Genomic DNA, 18,558 nt, shown 5'->3' on the forward strand with positions numbered 1-18,558 from the left:
TTTTTACACTCCCGTTAATTACTTTTCTCTCCATTTGCTCTCCCAATTTTATAAAATACAATTTATTTGATAGTTATCAATATATGCCTTACTAATACTGTACACGTAAAATTATTATTTTATAACTTTTATCAATACCAAAATAAATGTTGAGTTTCATGATCATTGAGAAATTAATTTAGATTTTGACAGTAGAGAATCACAATTAACATTCTTTGGTGAAGTAGTCGTAATTGTTAAATTACTGTGAATTTATGATTATCTCCATGACTGCTAACTACCCCAACTTGGTTTTACTTCAGCACACTCCAAACATTACACTTAACCATTATGATCTGGAATATTTGGCAGACCTCTTCTTGGCTTGCAAATTCAAAACACATCCTTTTTGAATAAGTGTCCTTGAAATGGATCTTGAGGAGAAAAAACTCAAAAGGCATTAGAACAGTTTTAATCTTCCTCATATCTTTTAAAGGGAGTTCTTTTCACAAAAGTAATATTTTTCAGATGAGATGTGATTGTTTTGCAATCAACCAGCATTTATTTTGCATGATTTCCCTTGTCATTTAATTGGTTAAATTAGTGGATTGCTGATACTGAAATAGGATAGGTAGTAGGACTATAATTGTGTTTCAAACTGTTTGGGTTCCCCTGCCTAAAGCTGAAAGTGCATACTAATATGTATATAGTCTTGACTGCAAGGCTTCTTGAGACTGAATACCCTGTTAGAACTTACTAGCTCAGCTCACACATGAAGATGAATGGTTTAGTGAGGTACTGAAAGCCACTTGGTTGTGATGAGACTATAGTCCAGGAGAAATCAAGTGATGAGTAACATGTTGACAGAAAAGAGAAAGGGTAGGAGTCTTATCCAAAGGTGGTATTTTGAAATATCAGTGTGATTTTTTTTTTATTTGTTTGTCTTTTTACAGTGAGTGATAGCTGCTTCAGGAACCTTGCAGAAGATAGAAGTGGGATAAACCTTAAAGACCTGGTCCAAGACCCTTCACTGTAAGTCTAACACAGGCAACATAAAAGTTCATGTGTAACTTAAGCAATTAGACATCAAATTTGGAATAATAATGTGTCTGCTTCAAAACAAGTCAAGTTTATTGTAATAGAAATGCTATTCTACTGAATAGGTATTTTCCATGTTTTTACTTTGTACTTAAAAGCTTGGAGAGGTGACCTCAATAATTCTGTGGTGTCATTCTCTGAGGACTCAGAAAGAACTGTTAAGGCCATAATTAACTTTACGAATGCTGGAAAAGTGAATGGGCCATTTATCTTCCTAGTAATGTGAACAATGTCAGTGCCATTGAAAATATTTGCAGTGTTAAATTTCCTATTTGAATTAAGTGTCACCAGATCTGAGAGAAAATAAATGACCTAAAATATCCTGATAATTGTGAATAGATCATTGAAAGAAACATTGTTTGCAATTTAATTTGAACTGACATTTTCATGCTGCTTTGTTTTTATACAATGCACCAAGTAGATTTGAAAAAAAAGTCCATGATTATGGGATTCTGCCAACATTTTTGAAAAAATTATTTCATAGGATGTGGGAATTGCTAGCTAACCTACCAATTATTGCTCATCCCTAATTGATCTTGAGAAGATCATGGTGAGCCACCTTTTTGAAGTGTTACAGTTGATGGGGTGCAGTAACATCCACAGTACTGTTAGGTCAGAGTTCCAGGATTTTGACACAGCAACATTGAAGGAACAGCAACAAATTTCCAAATCAGGTTAGTGTATCACCTGGAGGGGAATTTGCAGGTGGTGATGTTCCTGTGTCTTTCTGTTGTCTTTCAAGATATTAAAGACTGTTAACTTAGCCAGTTCAAAAGCATGTGATTGGGCAGCACTGGGGTGATTCATCAAACAAGGTTGAACAATTGCAGATGGAGGGGCTAACATGGAATAGCTCACTGCATTTAAAATTTTAGACTTGTTCCTCATCCACTACTAGCACACAGTGGCAGCAGTGTGTACCATCTATAATTTCTATTAAAACTAACCAAAAATCCTTTGACAGTGACTTCTACAAATGCAACCTGTCAAAATGAATCCAAAGCACTATGACACAGAAACCAAAACACAGTTTTTTGGGGGGATATGGTTTATTAACTACACAGTATTTCAGCTCTTTTCACGTACTGCCTGATCCCCCTTTATATCTACCAGTCATCTAATTAATTAATTAACCTTTAAGTTGTTCTGGATTGCATTGCTTTTCTTGAGTTGGTTGGAGGCATTGATTTTTTCGAGAGGATTGCTTGATGAAGCTGTATGTGGGAGGGTGTTTGGACATCTTCCTTTTCTCTTTCTGCTCAGTTCATCCTCAGTCATGCACTTATACTTGAGGAAAATCTTGTGATTTCAGACTGACATTCAGCTATTGCTTTCTTTTGACATTACGTGAAAGTCTGTGGTTATGTTTCCTTTTCCATACCTCCCTAAATAGACTGGAGCCCTGAGTCTGATAGGGTGTGGTCCTGGAGCTGTCCATCACATTCCTGTTGTGCTTGTGCCTGGTCCAGCACTTAAATTGACAACCCAGATAAAATAATGTGAAGATTAGGATCATCAGCACTGAGTGATTCAGTGCACATAAGAGAGCAGCTGCAAGTAGAAAGGATAACTTGGGAACTAGCTCACCAGATTTAAAATGTGTGATCTAGCTAAAGAGAACAACACGCTATAATTTAGATGTATCTCTTTTAAAGAAAGATGCTTTTGATGCATCGTTAATTCCTGTCTGCATTGGATTGAGTGTCAGGGAGCTTCTAAGCATGTGTGCTGCCAACATGTATGGGATTCTCCTGCTGTAATGGCCACATTTCCATCAGCAATGGAGTATTGGTCCCTCAGAGGTTGATGCAGCACCTCTGGCATAGAACTGTGGGCTAATGTCATCTTTCAAGAAACTTATCCTGGGGCTATTCAACCTGCATGCCTCCCTCCAACATTAGTCCGGGCAATCAAGTAGGCTTCAGTCGCTTAATGGATATCCTGCAGTCGACTGCCTCTTGAAGCATTTGGAGTACTGTTCTACAGTCTGTTAGCAAGGAGCAATGTTAAGGATTGCAACATCTTTGCTTCACTTCGGAGCAACAAACAGCACATCAGAACCCATGAAATCCCTAGCATCAGATAACAAGTTAGATCAGACTGGCTTTCTTAAGCCTGAGCTTTGCAAAGGCCTTAGCCATAGTCCCCTTATGAGCCTCTGACTGAAATATAGCAACGTTTCCCCTTTTACTGAGATGGAACCTTGTCGGAGCATAAGCGTAGGTAAGAAAGCAATTAAAGTGGATAGTTTTGGCACATCCAAGGGTTGTAATTAGAATGCACACATTCCTGTAAGCAAGTAAGCAATCATGTGCATAAAAAGTTCCCCGCTAGCTAATGTTTTGCAGTGTTAGTTGACATAGTTATCAATGCTGTTACTTGGACATGTAAAAGTGTACCTGAGAATGGAAGCATTAGAGTGTTGTTAGATTTGACGATGATTGCAGGGCAGCAGGGGATATTCAGCTGATGAGCTGCTGCTGAAGATCTCTAGCTGCAGGCAAGTGATGGACCCCTCCACTTTGCCTCCCTCATTTCACGCTGGCACACAAGATAAAAGTATAATGGAAATTGAGGGCAAAGCAGGCTCAGACCTACATGATGTGTGACTGCTGATCAAGCACCATTTATACATCAGTGGAGTTAGGTGAAGCATCTGCAGAAAGAGAGACAGAGAGAGAGAAAAACAGCTGCATGTATACCACCTTCAATATCCCAAACTGCTTCAAAGCACTTCACAGCCAATTAAGTATTTTTGACGCACAATCACTGTTGTAACGTAGGAAAGGCAGGAACCATTTTGTGCACAGCAAACTCCAATAGTAGGCAGTGTGATAATGATCAGGGAATCTGCTTTTGTAATGTTTGAAGAATAATTTTAATCTGCAGATCTTGTACGATACATTTGTGAAACCTAAGCTAAAGTATAATGCATGTTTCTGGATGCCACATTATAGGAAAGATGTGAAGGTATTGAAGAGATTTACAAGAATTGTTCCATGGGTGAGAAACTTCAGTTATTAGAATAGTTTAGAGACACTGGGACTGCTAGCCTTGCAGAGAAGAAGAGTTCTGACAGAAGTCCTCAAAATCATAAGGGTGATTAAATACAGCTGATAGGGATAAACTGTTCCTGCTTGTAAAAGATCAAGAACAAGAAGGCACAGATTTAAAGTGATTTGCAAACGAAGCAAATGTGATGTGAGAGAATTTTATTTTCACAACATTACGAGTGGTTTGGGTCCAGAATGCACTGCTTGGCGGGGCAATGGAGACAAGTTCAAATAAGAGGGTATTGGATAATAATTTAAATAGAAAGAATGTGTAAGGAGAAAAAGGCAGGAGAATGGCACTAAGTCATTTGGAGGGCTTACACAAACATGATCAGCTGAATGACCTCCTTTTGCACTGTATGCCTTTGGTAGTTCTTTGAATAAATGTTAGCCAAAACATTAAGGATAGCTGCACTGCTGTTCCTTGAAATAATACCATGAGATCTTTCACGTCCATTTGAGGAGGCAGACAGAGTCTTTTTAGTCATCTCCAATTTGCATGACTGCACTGGGTTGTCAGCTGTGATTTCTGTGCTGAACTCCTGGAATGGGATTTTGAGGCCAGAGCTATCTGACTCAGTGAGTACAGGTAGACAATCCTTTATCCGAAATTCCAAAATCCGAAGTTTTTTATGTAAAGTTTTTTTTTCTCCATAACAAGATTGTTTGGCGTGCAAACAGTTAACCCAACTCAATACCCACTTGACCCACATCATTCAGATGTGACATGGTTCAACACTGACTAGCATCGATTCTGTCTCAACGTCCGTAGTAATCATGGGTGGGTCTGGTGTTCGGTAATTTTTTAAATATATAACTATAAAAATGTCATTTAATCCTTTATCCGAAAAATTCCGAAATCCGAAGGACAGCTGGTACCGAAGATTTCGGATAAAGGATTGTCTACTTGTACTACCAACTAAAAGGTGAAGATAAAGTTACCATGGTCCGACTGGATCATAGGGCTGATCTCTCATTAGTAAGTAATGAGTGAAGGTGAGTTAATCCGAGGGTCACCATGCATCAGGCAAGGGGCTAGGTTGAGAAGGTGAGACCTTCATGCTAACCTCAGTCAGTGCGAGAGTTGAACCCACACTGTGATGTTATTCTGCAAAGCAAACAGTCATCCAGCCAACTCAGCTAACCAACTCTCATGGCTTCTAACAAAGCTGCAACTCATGCAAATCACATACCAGAGCACTGATTTTGGAGAAAGCTGCGATCTGTGAACCTGACCGACCAATCTTCCTAATTCCAGTTGTCCACAGAAAAAACGATGAGCAGACGTGGCATATTTAAGAGAACATTGTATTGCTGATAGTTTTTGGCACATCTTGAAAACAGCCGGAGGAAAGGAACTTCAGGGCTGCAGTGACCTTAATGAAACAGGCAATGCCACACTAACTATGACCATTGAATGTGCATGTTGTTGTTTTAAAAAAAAATGACACAACTCTGAGTCACCTTTGTTCCTCCCTGTGGTAGCTAAGCCCTTATCACATGTTCTATCTAGATTGCAATCATCAGAAGAAACCTCATGAAGAAAGTCATATTCTATCCACAACTTCTCAAGTTTTTAAAATAAACTACATAACAAAAATATGTACTGTTTAATATGAGGCAATTTTTTTCTCAAAACATGCCAACTGAAAGCAGGTGATGGTCTACTCACTTACCACTGTGACCTGCTGTCTCCTGTCCCATTAGGCAATTGATGAGTCAACAGTTCTCCAGGTCTTTGAAAACCTTTTCCGAGGCCAGCCACAACCAGCTTGTGCCCAAACTGCCATTCCCCCCATCACCTGCTGTGATGATTCTGTCCTGCCCCTGTACTTCACTCACACATTGATTGATAGCTGCACATTGCTTGCCCATTCCTCATCTTCTCAGTGACCATGATCTTCTAATCCCTCATCCTCTGTCTGCCTCTGCTCTTGATGTGGAATCTCTGCACTGACTTGACTTATTATTGGTGAGACTTGAGTGTTTAAATTACACTGTTTCAGACCACTGCTGAGTGTTTTCACACCAGTGTGTCAAATGTTTGGACCTGTCACAGCCACCTACCCCACCAGCTGAGTACATTTAGACCATTAATATGATCCTTGCACATATGAATCCCCTCAGCTCCATTGATCACATTTGATATTTGTCCTGGCATTTGCCTCACTCCATGTTTTCTTTGCCTAACTCCTCTAATTTCATGAATGTTTTCATATCCTCCCTTCTACCCACATTTCTGGAATTATCTCCAACTTTTAAACCCTTATATTCTTCTAACCTCTCCCTCTTCCCACGATCTGATCCTGTCTCCTTCCCTTTCACATGCCTTCACCCAGTCTCTTCTTTCCTCCTTCTTCAAGCCTTCTCTTCTCCACATCACGGCTTGTTCTTTTATCCTCTCACTTTTGATGTCTCTCTCTTGCTTCTTTCTCTAGCTGTTTTCACCATCTACTGTTCCTTTCTTGTCCCATGTGTGCTATCTTTTCCTCTCTTCTTCTCTTCTGTTCTATCAGGTCTCTCCTGATTGTTTCATCTTCTTCCTCCAGCTTTCTCCCCATCTGTAATTCTATTTAAACCAAATACTATGATTTCTCTGGCTCCTTGAGCAATGTAATTGAAACTACAATGAAACAAAGGTGCAAACATTAATCGTTAAATTTTAGATAGTGCACAATTGCTTAAATGTCAATTTCAAGAGTTGGTGTCCTACACAATGTGTTCTACTTTATTGGCATCATACTCTGCCTTCTAATAATGACTGATGTTTGATTATTCTTTGAGGGTTTCTGTGGCAAGAATAAAACTAAGTTTTCTGCATATTTGGAGGAGATGTCAAAAGAAAAATGACAGTTGTCTGCACAATTGATCTTGGAATTTAGCAGAATAATCAATTCAGTTGTGAAACTAATAATTACTTTAAAATTATTAATTTTATTGCTGAAAAAAATACATATTGTGGAAAGTTTTCATCTTGCACTTTTCAGGACAGGTGCAAAAATACTAAATTTCAAAGAGAACAGCAGTCTACACTGGATGAGAAAGGGTACTGATTGGTTCTGCAGAGAAACACTCAATAAGCTTCAGAGGAATGTTACCAAATAACGTTTGGCACAAAGCCACAAAATAATAGACTAGACCAATTTATCAAAGGTTTTCTGAAAGAAGGTAAATATTTATAATTATAATAGCAGCTTTCATAATTTCAGGACATTTTAATTGGGTTTACAACCATTGACCTTTTAAGGTGCAATCACATTTGCAAAACAGGAATTACATCATCCAAACTGCAATCAGTGACAAACAGCAATGTAACAATGATAAGTAATCTGTTTTGTTGAGGGATAAATGTCTTTTTAAACCGTTCAGAAATCTTCAGATTTCTCTCATCTGCTGTAATCGACTGTAAAAGCTAATATTGATGTCCGAGAAATACCATTAACAGTTCTTCCTTACTAAGCATCTTCACACCTTTAAGAAATTCACCAGGACTTGCATTCACTACCTTGAGAGCATTCAAATATTAATGGAAATCATTTCTTCCCAAATTAGAATACAGAATATTGTTACTCCAGCACAGTTTTGCTTGGAAGCGATATAAAACTTTGGTGAAGTAATTCAAGGCAGATCAATGAACTGTGACTTTATTCTCTTCTGCACTGAGGTAGTGTAGCCTCGATTAGAATAATTAACCTTGCTTGTTTACTAGACGATTTATTGAATATTTGCTGCATCTCCTGTCAAGTTCAGACCAAGAGAAATATCAAATAATAATTCTTAAAGGTGAAAAATCACTGTTCATGTTTATTTACAAATAAAGTGGTTCCTGAATCAAAAACATGATTTAGCCAGCCCAATTTGTACCACATACAAAATGTGCTGACTGTTTTTGAAACACCTTACCTATTCACGGGCTATCTTGGGCAGCTCAGTGGCTAGCACTGTTGCCTCAGTAGGTTCTCTTTCCAGCCTTTCTTAAATAAAGGTACAACATTAAACACCCACCAGTCATCTTGTGGCTATGGATGAAGCAAATATCTCTGCTAGGGGCCTCACGATTTCCTCCCTAACTTCCCACAAAGCCTGGAATGTAATTGATTGGGTCCCGGAGAGTTACATTCCTTTATGTTTTTTAAGACTTCCAGTACCTCCTCTTCTGTAGTATGGACCAGTTTGAAGATATCAATATTTATTTCCCCAAGTTCCTTAGCCTCTCTGTTTTCCTCCATAGTATAAACTGAAGTGAAATATTCATTTAGTATCTCTTCCATCTATTGTGGTTCCACACACAGACGATCTTATTGATCTTTAAGGGGCCCTGTTCTCTTGTTAATTTTTTTTATCCTTAATGTATGTGTAGAATCTCTTTGGATTATCCATAGCATTATCTGCAAAGGCTACCTCATATTCCCTTTTTGCCCTCCTAATTTCCTTCTTAAGAATACTCCTACACCCTTTATACTCTTCAAGAGATTCACTTGATTCCAGTTGTCTATAGCTAACATTTACCTCCTTAATTTTGACCTGAGCCTCAATATCTTTATTCATCCAGTGTTCCTCAGTCCTACCAGCCTTCCCTTCACTCTCATAGGAACGTAATGGGTGGCATGGTGGCTCACTGGTTAGCACTGCTGCCTCACAGCGCCAGGGACCTGGCGACTGTCAGTTGGAATTTGCACATTCTCCCTGTATCTGTGTGGGTTTCCTCCAGGTGCTCCGGTTTCCTCCCACAGTCCAAAGATGTGCAGGTTAGGTGAACTGGCCATGATAAATTGCCCATAGTGTTCAGGGATGTGTAGGTTAAGTGCATTTGTCATGTGAAATGTGGAATAATAGGGTTGGGGAATGGGTCTGGGTGGGATACTCTTCAGACGATCGGTGTGGACTTGTTGGGACAAATGTCCTGCTTCCATCCTGTAGGGATTCTATGATATAATACCTCTTAACTTTCATTATTTTACTTCTGAAAGCCTCTCATTTGCCAGTCATCCTTTTACCTGCGAACAGATACCCGAGTCAACTTTTGAAAGTTCCTGTCTCATGCCATCAAAATATGTCTTACTCCAGTTGAGAACTTTAACTTTTATAGAAGTCTTATCCTTTTCCATAACTATTTTAAAACTAATAAAATTATGATCACTGGTCCAAAAGTGCTTCCCCGCTAACGCCTCAGTAACTTGTCTGGCCTTATTTCCCAAGAGAAAATTAAGTTTTGCTCCTTCTTCAGTCGGTACATATTGATAAAAAAAAGTTTCTTGAACGCATTGAACTAATTCCTCACCAGCACCTAACTCTAAAACAATTCAAGTCAATGTCTGGAAGGCTAAAATACTCTACTACTACAACCCTATTATTCTTATATATATCTGAAATCTCTCCCACTGACTATTGAGCGGTCTATGACATAAAGTGACCATCCTCCTCTTATTTCTGACTTCCACCCAGTGAACAATTCCTTAGAAATATCCCCTCATAATACAAGAATAATGTTTTCCCTTATCAAAAACACCTCACCCCTCTTATCTTGCCTCCCTTTCTATCCTTCCGAAAATATATAAATCCCAAAATACTGAGCTGCCAGCCCTGTCCCTCTCTCAACTATGTTCTTTGCCATGTTATCATACATACCCTGTGTTCAACTGCCTTTCCTGTAAGAGTTAGAAATCACATAACACCAGGTTATAGTCCAACAGGTTTATTTGAAAGCACTAGCTTTCTGAGCGCTACTCCTTCAGGTGGTTGTGGTGGATAAGATCATAAGACACAGAATTTATAGCAAACGGTTAAAGTGTCATACAGTGATATATTGAACAAACCTGGATTGTTAAGTCTTTCACCTTTTAGAATGCAGGTTTCAGTTCTTAATATGTAAATCTCAGAACTACTTTTAAGTCACCTTCTCGAGATAACTTAAGATTTTATAACAAAAGATGACATTTCAGCTCAGACAATGCATTAAAAGTGTGAAGTCAGAGTCTGTCTGTATCCCAATCTTGAGTCAGACTGGTTTTATTTCCAAAGTGGAATTTACAAAATATTACATAGATTGACTGCCTGCAGATTTTGAATTTTTTGAGCAAAATAGAATGTATCTGCAAACATAATTCTGCAAATACAAATTCACCCCATATATAAAAATATGTGTGTGTGTATGTGCACATGAGAGAGTGTGTTTGCATGTGTGAAAGCTTGGTAAAGTGGGTGTGGTGGAGTATAAGCCTGTGAGCGGGTCTGTGCTGGGTGTGAGTGTGGTGGTTATATGTATGTGTGTGTATGAGAGAGGGTCTGCATGAGTGTGAGAGTATGTCCGAGTGTGTGTGTGTATGTGTGCTTGTGTGAGAGTGTGTGCAGTGTAGTGGGGTTTCCTGTAGTGCAACATGAACCCAAGGTTGAGGCCATCATCATGGGTACCAAACTTGGCTATCAGCCTCTGCTTGGCCATTTTGCATTGTTGCATATTCCAAAGACTGCCTTGGAGGACGGTTACCTGAAGATCCGAGGTCTCTGACCGCTGAAGTGCTCCTCGACTGGGAGGGAACACCCCTGTCTGTTGTTTGTGAGGTGTCATAACGTCAGCTTGGTCTTGCCAATGTACCATGCCTCAGGGTATCCTTGCCTGCAGCGTATGAGATAGACAAAGTTGGCCGAGTCACATGAGTACCTGCTGAATACACGGTGGGTGGTGTCCTGACAGGTAATGGTGGTATCTGTGTCGACACTCTGACATGTGTTGCAGTGGTTGACAAGACAGAGTTGTATGGTGCTATGGTTGATGTTGTCCTGAAGGCTGTGCAGTTTGCTGCGAACAATTATCTTTTGAAGGTTTGGTGGTTGTTTAAAGTTGAGAAGTGGAGGCGCAGAGAAGGTCTTCACTGGATGATACTGTAATCTTTTGCTATAAATTCTGTGCCTTATGATCTTATACTACACAACTACCTGACGAAGGAGCAGCGCTCCGAAAGCTAGTGCTTCCAAATAAACATGTTGGACTATAACCTGGTGTTGTGTGGTTTTTAACTTTGTCCATCCCAGTCCAACACTGGCTCCTCCACATCATAATTTCCTGTAAGATCCCTTGCATTGAAATAAATGCAATTTAATTCTTCAGAGTTACTTCATTTTTGGCAACATACCATCCTGAATTCACACTCAAGTCACAGAATCTCCTGTCTGTGCCCCTGACACATGACTCCCATGTAACAATTACACTTTTGAACCTTGACAGAACCCATTTAACAGAAGATTGATTCTTGGTGCCTAAGATCTGGTTGCCACTTCTATTTGCCTCTGGGAGATTATTCTTCCCAACAATACCCAAAAAGGGTGTATTTGTTTGAGAGAAGAATAGCCACTGGAGACTCCCGCACTACCTTCTTACCTGTCCTGACAGTCACCCATCTATCTGACTGAAACTGCACTGTGACCACCATTGTAAATCTTCTAACCATCACACTCTGCTTTCTGGGTGCTCCTCAGTGAGTCCAACTACTGGTCTGATATGAGACGAATCCAAACATACCTCCTGTAGACATAGTCTCCAGGGACTGTTAATTGTTCCCTAAACTTTCAGATCCAACAGGAAGAATATACCACTCTATCAACTGCCACAATTGCCTCTTCAGAATTTGCTGATGGAGACTTGCTAAAAAAGACTCAAATGTTTATCATTTCCAGTGTTTGTAAACTGATTGCTGCTGACACACGATGCTGTGAGAACTTAAATCCTACATTCTATATTATAATGCCTGAAAGTAGAAACTCTAAACGCAACCTAAAAATATACTACCTCTCCCTTACCCACAGTTTTTAATTTTAAGCATGCAAAATCATTTGAACAAATGATAAGTATCCTATACTTGAGCCTTATGGATTATGGAAAGTATTTGAAGGAATGTCAGTTGAATTTTTTTTTTAAGTTCAGTTATATGGGAGATGATGGCCTAGTGGTATTATCAAAGGACTGTTAATCCAGAGAACTGAGTATTGTTTTGGGCACCCAGGTTCAAATCCTGCTATGGCAGTTGGTGCAATTTGGAGAAAGTGAGGACTGCAGATGTTGGAGATCAGAGTCGCGAGTGTGGTGCTGGAAAAGCACAGCAGGTCAGGCAGCATTTGAGGAGTAAGCGAGTCAACGTTTTAAGCATAAGTCCTTCATCAGGTAGTTGTGAGTGTGAGGGAGAGAGAGAGGGTGGGGAGGGTTGAGGGGGGAGGGTGGGCAAGGAAAGCTGAGATTGCGATAGGTAGATGAAGGTTTCAGAGAACATCACTGGGATACACGCATGACCCTGTGGTCGAACATTTCAATGCCCCCTCCCGCTCCACCAAGGACATGCAGGTCCTGGGGGTCCTCCACCGCCAAATTCTAGCCACCTGATGCCTGGAGGAAGAACATCTCATCTTCCACCTGGGGACTCTCCAGCCACATGGAATCAGTGTTGATTTCACCAGTTTCCTCATCTGCCCTCCTCCCACCGCATCTCAAATCCAACCCTCCAACCCGGCACTACCCTCTGGACTGTCCATCTTCAATCCCACCTATCTGCTGCACCCTCCATTCTGACCTGTCACCCCACCTTCACCTACCTATCACATTCCCAGCTACCTTCTCTCCTCTCCTCCCACCCGCCCCGCCTCCGCCCCGCCACACAACTTTATCTCTCAGCCCCCTTGGGCACCCCCTCACATTCCTGATGAAGAACTTATGCTTGAAACGTCGACTCTTCTGCTCCTCTGATGCTGCCTGACTGGCTGTGCTTTTCCAGCACCACACACTTTGAATCCAGAATTTTGACCCAGTAATAGTGAAGAAACTGAAATCTAGTTTCAAGTCAAGATGATCTATTACTTGAAGGGGAATTTGTAAATGCTGTTGTTCCCATGCATTCTAATTCATTATGTGGTGGAGATCAAGAGGTTGGATTATGCTGTCAAAGAGCCTTGGTAGGTAGATGGTACACTGTGCTGCAAATGAGTCATCAATTTAAGGAATGGATTTTGAAGATGGTGGTTGTGGTGCCAATCAAGCAGCTGTTTTCTCCTGGATGGAACTTCTTGAGTATTGCTGGTACTATATTCATCAAGACAAGTGGAGGGCATGCTACGCTCAGCATTGATCCAAATGGTTTGTATTGATACATAAGTTCCACATAAATCTTTTCACTCCACCTATCCTGTTATTTTTCTTTTTGTTGTCTTATTGTTAGGGCTAGTCTATTTACCTCACCAATTATGACTTATCACATGTTGTTGATGGTTAGGAAACTTGGCAATGAGGATGTTGTTAAAGATCAAGGAGAGGATGAAATTTTCACCTCTACCTCTGTGTTATAGTATTTTATAAATTAAATCAGCCCAAAATATTTTGCTTTCAGTGGAACCAGAATGTACAGCCCAAATAACCTACTTACACATTATTTGGCCTGATTACATTTTTAGAAAAATTACAGTTGTTCCATTTGGTCTATTCTTAATATACTAAACTTCAGATTTGGTTTGTGTGAAAATGATTTTGAAAAACAGAAGTAAGTATTCTATAACTCTTTTCTGTTATTATAGAAAGTAGTATGTGTGTTTTTTCATTCTTGGGAAAGAAGTGCAGATGCTTAAAATCAAAAACAAAAACAGATGTTGAAGGAAGTTCGGAGGAAGGGTCACCAGACCCGAAACATTAACTCTGATTTCTCTTCTCAGATACTGTATGACCTGCTGAGCTTTTCCAGCAACTTCTGTTTTTGTTATCAAAATGGGAGTTGATTTACTTGAGCCCTAATTATTAAAGAATTGTTGAATGAGCATCCAGAAAAACCTATATTTTGAAATGTTTACTGGACCAGGTATAGCACATCGAGACTCTCCAGTTAATGGGAACAGTAATTTGTGTTACTGAGTTAGTTGTAAATAATCTTTGAGGAGAAAGTGAGGTCTGCAGATGCTGGAGATCAGAGCTGAAAATGTGTTGCTGGAAAAGCGCAGCAGGTCAGGCAGCATCCAGGGAACAGGAGAATCGACGTTTCGGGCATAAGCCTGAGTCCTGAAGAAGGGCTTATGCCCGAAACGTCGATTCTCCTGTTCCCTGGATGCTGCCTGACCTGCTGTGCTTTTCCAGCAACACATTTTCAGTAGTTGTAAATAATGTCTTATTAGAAGATGTTTTATATCTTTTATTGTCTATAGTATTATATCTTAAAGATTACTAAACAAGATGTATAAAGTTTCAAGCATTTTAATGTATCATGTCTAGTCAAAGCAACTGCTAAAAGGCTTCTTTATTTAAACAAAAATAAAATACTGAGAATATTAGAACTCCAAAATGAAAAGCAAACATTGCTGGAAAAGCTAGTCAGATCAGACAGCCGTCATGGAGGGAAACACAGTTAATGTTTCAGGTTGAATGGCCTGTCATCAGAACTTCTCCTCCAGAGATGTCTGTTTACCTTGAAGTTCTGCTCTTCTTATTGATGGGATTTCCATCAGAAATAGATTGTCTCTTCCACCTTCACTTTCTGTTTCCTATTGATCTATTTATCTATTGATCAGTTTTTTTCTAACATCCACTTCCACAGCTAGATTTCCTTCGTCAGCAGTCTCATGTTCAATTTATTCCTTGTTAAGTTGAAATCCAATATAAAGTCCACCATTCTAATTATGATTACTCATGCTTCAAGCCTTTCAGAACTCCTCAAAACATTGTTCTTGCTGTATCCAGAGACGCTTTCTCAATATTACACACCAACTTATGTACACAAATGCATTTCAAAACCTTAATGCCACAGATTAGATTGCTTTAAATAAACTGTCAATCAAGAGAACTCAAAAAGTTTTTCTCTAAAACACAAACAGAATTTGTATGCTCTAACACTTACAATTTAATAATTGTGAGCTATCGTCATCCACAGTCACCAACTCTAGTATCGCAAATTTAAAAAGCATGAAATATTGTAATAGACCGTATAAGGTTAGCATCTAAGGTTAGCACCGTGTAAATTTGTCTTGGCAGTAAGGCAAAATTGTCAGCAATCCGTTGATAGCCCAGATTCGCTAGGATTTCCTTTCCTTTTATGTGAATGGAGGAAAAAATAGAGGACACATGAATGGGATATAATAAGGGTTGTAATAGGCAGTCATCTGTTGTAAAAGTAAGGCAACTGTCCCAAAATTTGTTAAATGACAAACAATGATCAGACATCCTGTTAAATGCAAGGATTTTGTCACATCTATGATAAGATTTATTTTTCATTATCAGATAGGTCTGACATTGGTGGTTATTAAAATAAATTTCCATCTTCCTAGTGCTGTGAAACCTTTTCTTTGCCTCACACTTGTCTTTACAATCTTCTGAAGACAGAACTGCATTTGACAGCCTTATGGTAAGAAAGTGTGAACGAGATGTTTGGAAAGCAGTCAGGTCAGCTGATGGGGAGAGAGATCATCACTAGGTTTTAATTAGTCATAGCTTTTTACTTAATGTGTGTGCTGGGACCACAATTATTTGTAATATTTATTAATAACTTGGGTGAGGAAAATGAATAATATATCCACATGTTTGCATATGGCACAAAAATAGGTGGAAATGCAAGTGGTGAGGATCACTCACAAGTCTGCAGAGCAATAATGACAAGTTAATCAAGTGGGCAAAATTTGACAGGTGGAATGCAATGTGGGAAATTATGAGGTTATGCTCTTTGGCAGAAAGAAGAGAATCTGAAGACAATTTAAGTGGAGTGACACTAGGGAAAGCTACAGTAAACAGCAGTTTAGGATTCCCCCTGCATAAATCACATGGAAAGCTAGCATCAGAGTTCAACAATTGGGGAAAGCAAATGGGATATAAATATAGAGGGAGTCTTGTTAAAATTATACAAGGCACTAATCAGACCATAGTTGGAATATTGTGAACAGTTTTAGGCCACTTCTCTCAAGAAAGATGTATTGGCATTGCATGCAGTCAAGAGAAGGTTCATGAGCCTGATCCTGAGTATGGGATGGCTGTCTTTTGAGGAGAGATTGAGTCAGTTCGGCCTATACTCATTGGAGTTTAAAAGCATGAGAGACAATCTGATTTAAACACTGAAGATCTCATGGAAACTTTACAGGATAGATGCAGACATGTGGTTTCACTCTCTGGGAGAATCTAGAACTGGGGACATAATCTTAGAGCTGAAAATGTGTTGCTGGAAAAGCACAGCAGGTCAGGCAGCATCCAGGGAACAGGAGAATCGACATTTCGGGCATACATAATCTTAGACGCAAGGTTTGTGAAGGTTTGTAGCTCAGGTTGAGGTTTAGGGTGTAGGTTTGCTCGCTGAGCTGTAGGTTTGATATCCAGACGTTTCATTACCTGGCTACGTAAGCTCATCAGTGGGGACCTCCGAGTGAAACGAAGCTATTGTCTCCTGCTTTCTATTTATATCTTTCTCCTGGATGGGGTTCCTGGGTTTGTGGTGATGTCATTTCCTGTTCATTTTCTGAGGGGTTGATAGATGGCATCTAGACTTATGTGCTTGTTTATGGCGTTGTGGTTGGAGTGCCAGGCCTCTAGGAATTCTCTGGCATGTCTTTGCTTAGCCTGTCCCAGGATAGATGTGTTGTCCCAGTCGAAATGGTGGTTTTTTTCATCCGTGTGTAGGGCTATGAGGGAGAGAGGATCGTGTCTTTTTGTAGCTAGCTGGTGTTCATGAATCCTGGTGGCTAACTTTCTTCCTGTTTGTCCTACAAGCTAGCTGGTGTTCATGAATCCTGGTGGCTAATTTTCTTCCTGTTTGTCCTACATAGTGTTTATAGGACAAACAGGAAGAAATTTAGCCACCAGGATTCATGAACACCAGCTAGCTTGTAGGACAAACAGGAAGAAAGTTAGCCACCAGGATTCATGAACACCAGCTAGCTACAAAAAGACACGACCCCCTCTCCCTCATAGCCCTACACACGGATGAAAAAAACCACCATTTCGACTGGGACAACACATCTATCCTGGTACAGGCCAAGCAAAGACATGCCAGAGAATTCCCAGAGGCCTGGCACTCCAACCACAACGCCATAAACAAGCACATAGATCTAGATGCCATCTATCAACCCCTCAGAAAACGAACAGGAAATGACATCACCACAAACCCCAGGAACCCCATCCAGGAGAAAGATATAAATAGAAAGCAGGAGACAACAGCTTCACCTCACTTGGAGGTCGCCACTGATGATGTTACCTAGCCAAGTAATGAAACGCCTGGATATCAAACCTACAGCTCAGCGAGCAAACCTACACATAATCTTAGAGTTGGAGATTGCCACTTTAAGCCAGAGGTGAGGAGGAATTTCTTCTCTGAGGTTAAAATCTGGAATTCTTTACTACAGGATATCGATGCTGAGTCATATTCAGGTATAGACAGATAGAGCAAGTCAGATTTGTAATCAGAAAGGGAAATAAGTGTTATGAGGAAAATGGAGTTGTATCAGATCAGCCATGATCTCTTTGATTGGTGGACCACTCTTGATAGGCAGTGGCCAACGTCTGTTCTTGTGTCTTATGTTCTTACTATTGTCTTATCCTGACCTAAAAGATACTGCCTTTACCCATTTTCCTGCCATTCTACACCCTCACCCATTCACCTGGAACCCTCGACCATATTGTATAGATAAACTTTTGAAATAGCATTTCATCCTTTTAGTCACCATGTGCCGTAATGATGCAGTTTGCATCTAAACATTGCTGTAAAAGTGTTACATCTTTTTTTGTGTATTGATTTCTATTAGAAATAATGTAGCTGTTCCATCTGCTCTTCCTTCCTCGCTGCTACACTGTTTATACAAGAGTTGTCATTAATTTTGCTTTGAAAAAGAAGCTGTGTTATTTCTTGGTACCAACTGGTTAAATGAACTTTGGTATTCAGCTGAGGTAGGAGGGGTGCTTGAGATATTACCTTATTGTAACTCAATATCAAACTTTACCATTATATATTTCCCTTGTGGATGTTTAGATCTTCTGTTAAGTACTAATAAGCATTTCGGTACAGTAGCTCATCATACATTGATTATTTCTTCAATTAAGCTTCTATTTGTAAATTCAAACAGCATTGCAATTGTGCATCAAGCTTGAGGTATGACTTTCTTTCTGCTGCTTTGTTATGGTTTCTCGAAGGTAAAATGAACTACATATCATCCTCAGTGCAACACAAGTGTGTGAAAAAAGTCTTGCATTTTTCTTTTCTCAGGTACCATTTGCATGGCAAAACATGTTTTCTAAATTTCTCCCTGATTGACACATTTATTCAAAATTGACTTTAATTACTTGCAATTCAAAATGCTAGCTAATCTCACAGCCAGGGAACTTTGCACACAGAAAGAAAAGTACCCAAGGAATGAAAAGAGATAACAAGAGTAAAAAAGAAGAGATGAGATTGAAAAAATAGTAGTATCATCCATCTGCGCTGTCTTA

At 39.7% G+C, this 18,558-nt stretch overlaps 1 protein-coding gene across 8 annotated transcripts in view; it reads left to right on the forward strand.

Moving 5' to 3' along the window:
• LOC122553706 (gephyrin) overlaps positions 1-18,558 on the forward strand; it is a 537,285-nt gene that overhangs the window by 212,346 nt on the left and 306,381 nt on the right. For all 8 annotated transcript variants that reach the window (XM_043697923.1, XM_043697929.1, XM_043697921.1 and 5 more), the window contains one exon: positions 933-1,011. In XM_043697923.1, coding sequence (XP_043553858.1) covers positions 933-1,011 — 79 coding nt within the window. The remainder of the gene's footprint in view (positions 1-932; positions 1,012-18,558) is intronic.

Source organism: Chiloscyllium plagiosum, chromosome 10 (genome assembly GCF_004010195.1).
Source record: "Chiloscyllium plagiosum isolate BGI_BamShark_2017 chromosome 10, ASM401019v2, whole genome shotgun sequence".
Taxonomy (NCBI): Eukaryota; Metazoa; Chordata; class Chondrichthyes; order Orectolobiformes; family Hemiscylliidae; genus Chiloscyllium; species Chiloscyllium plagiosum.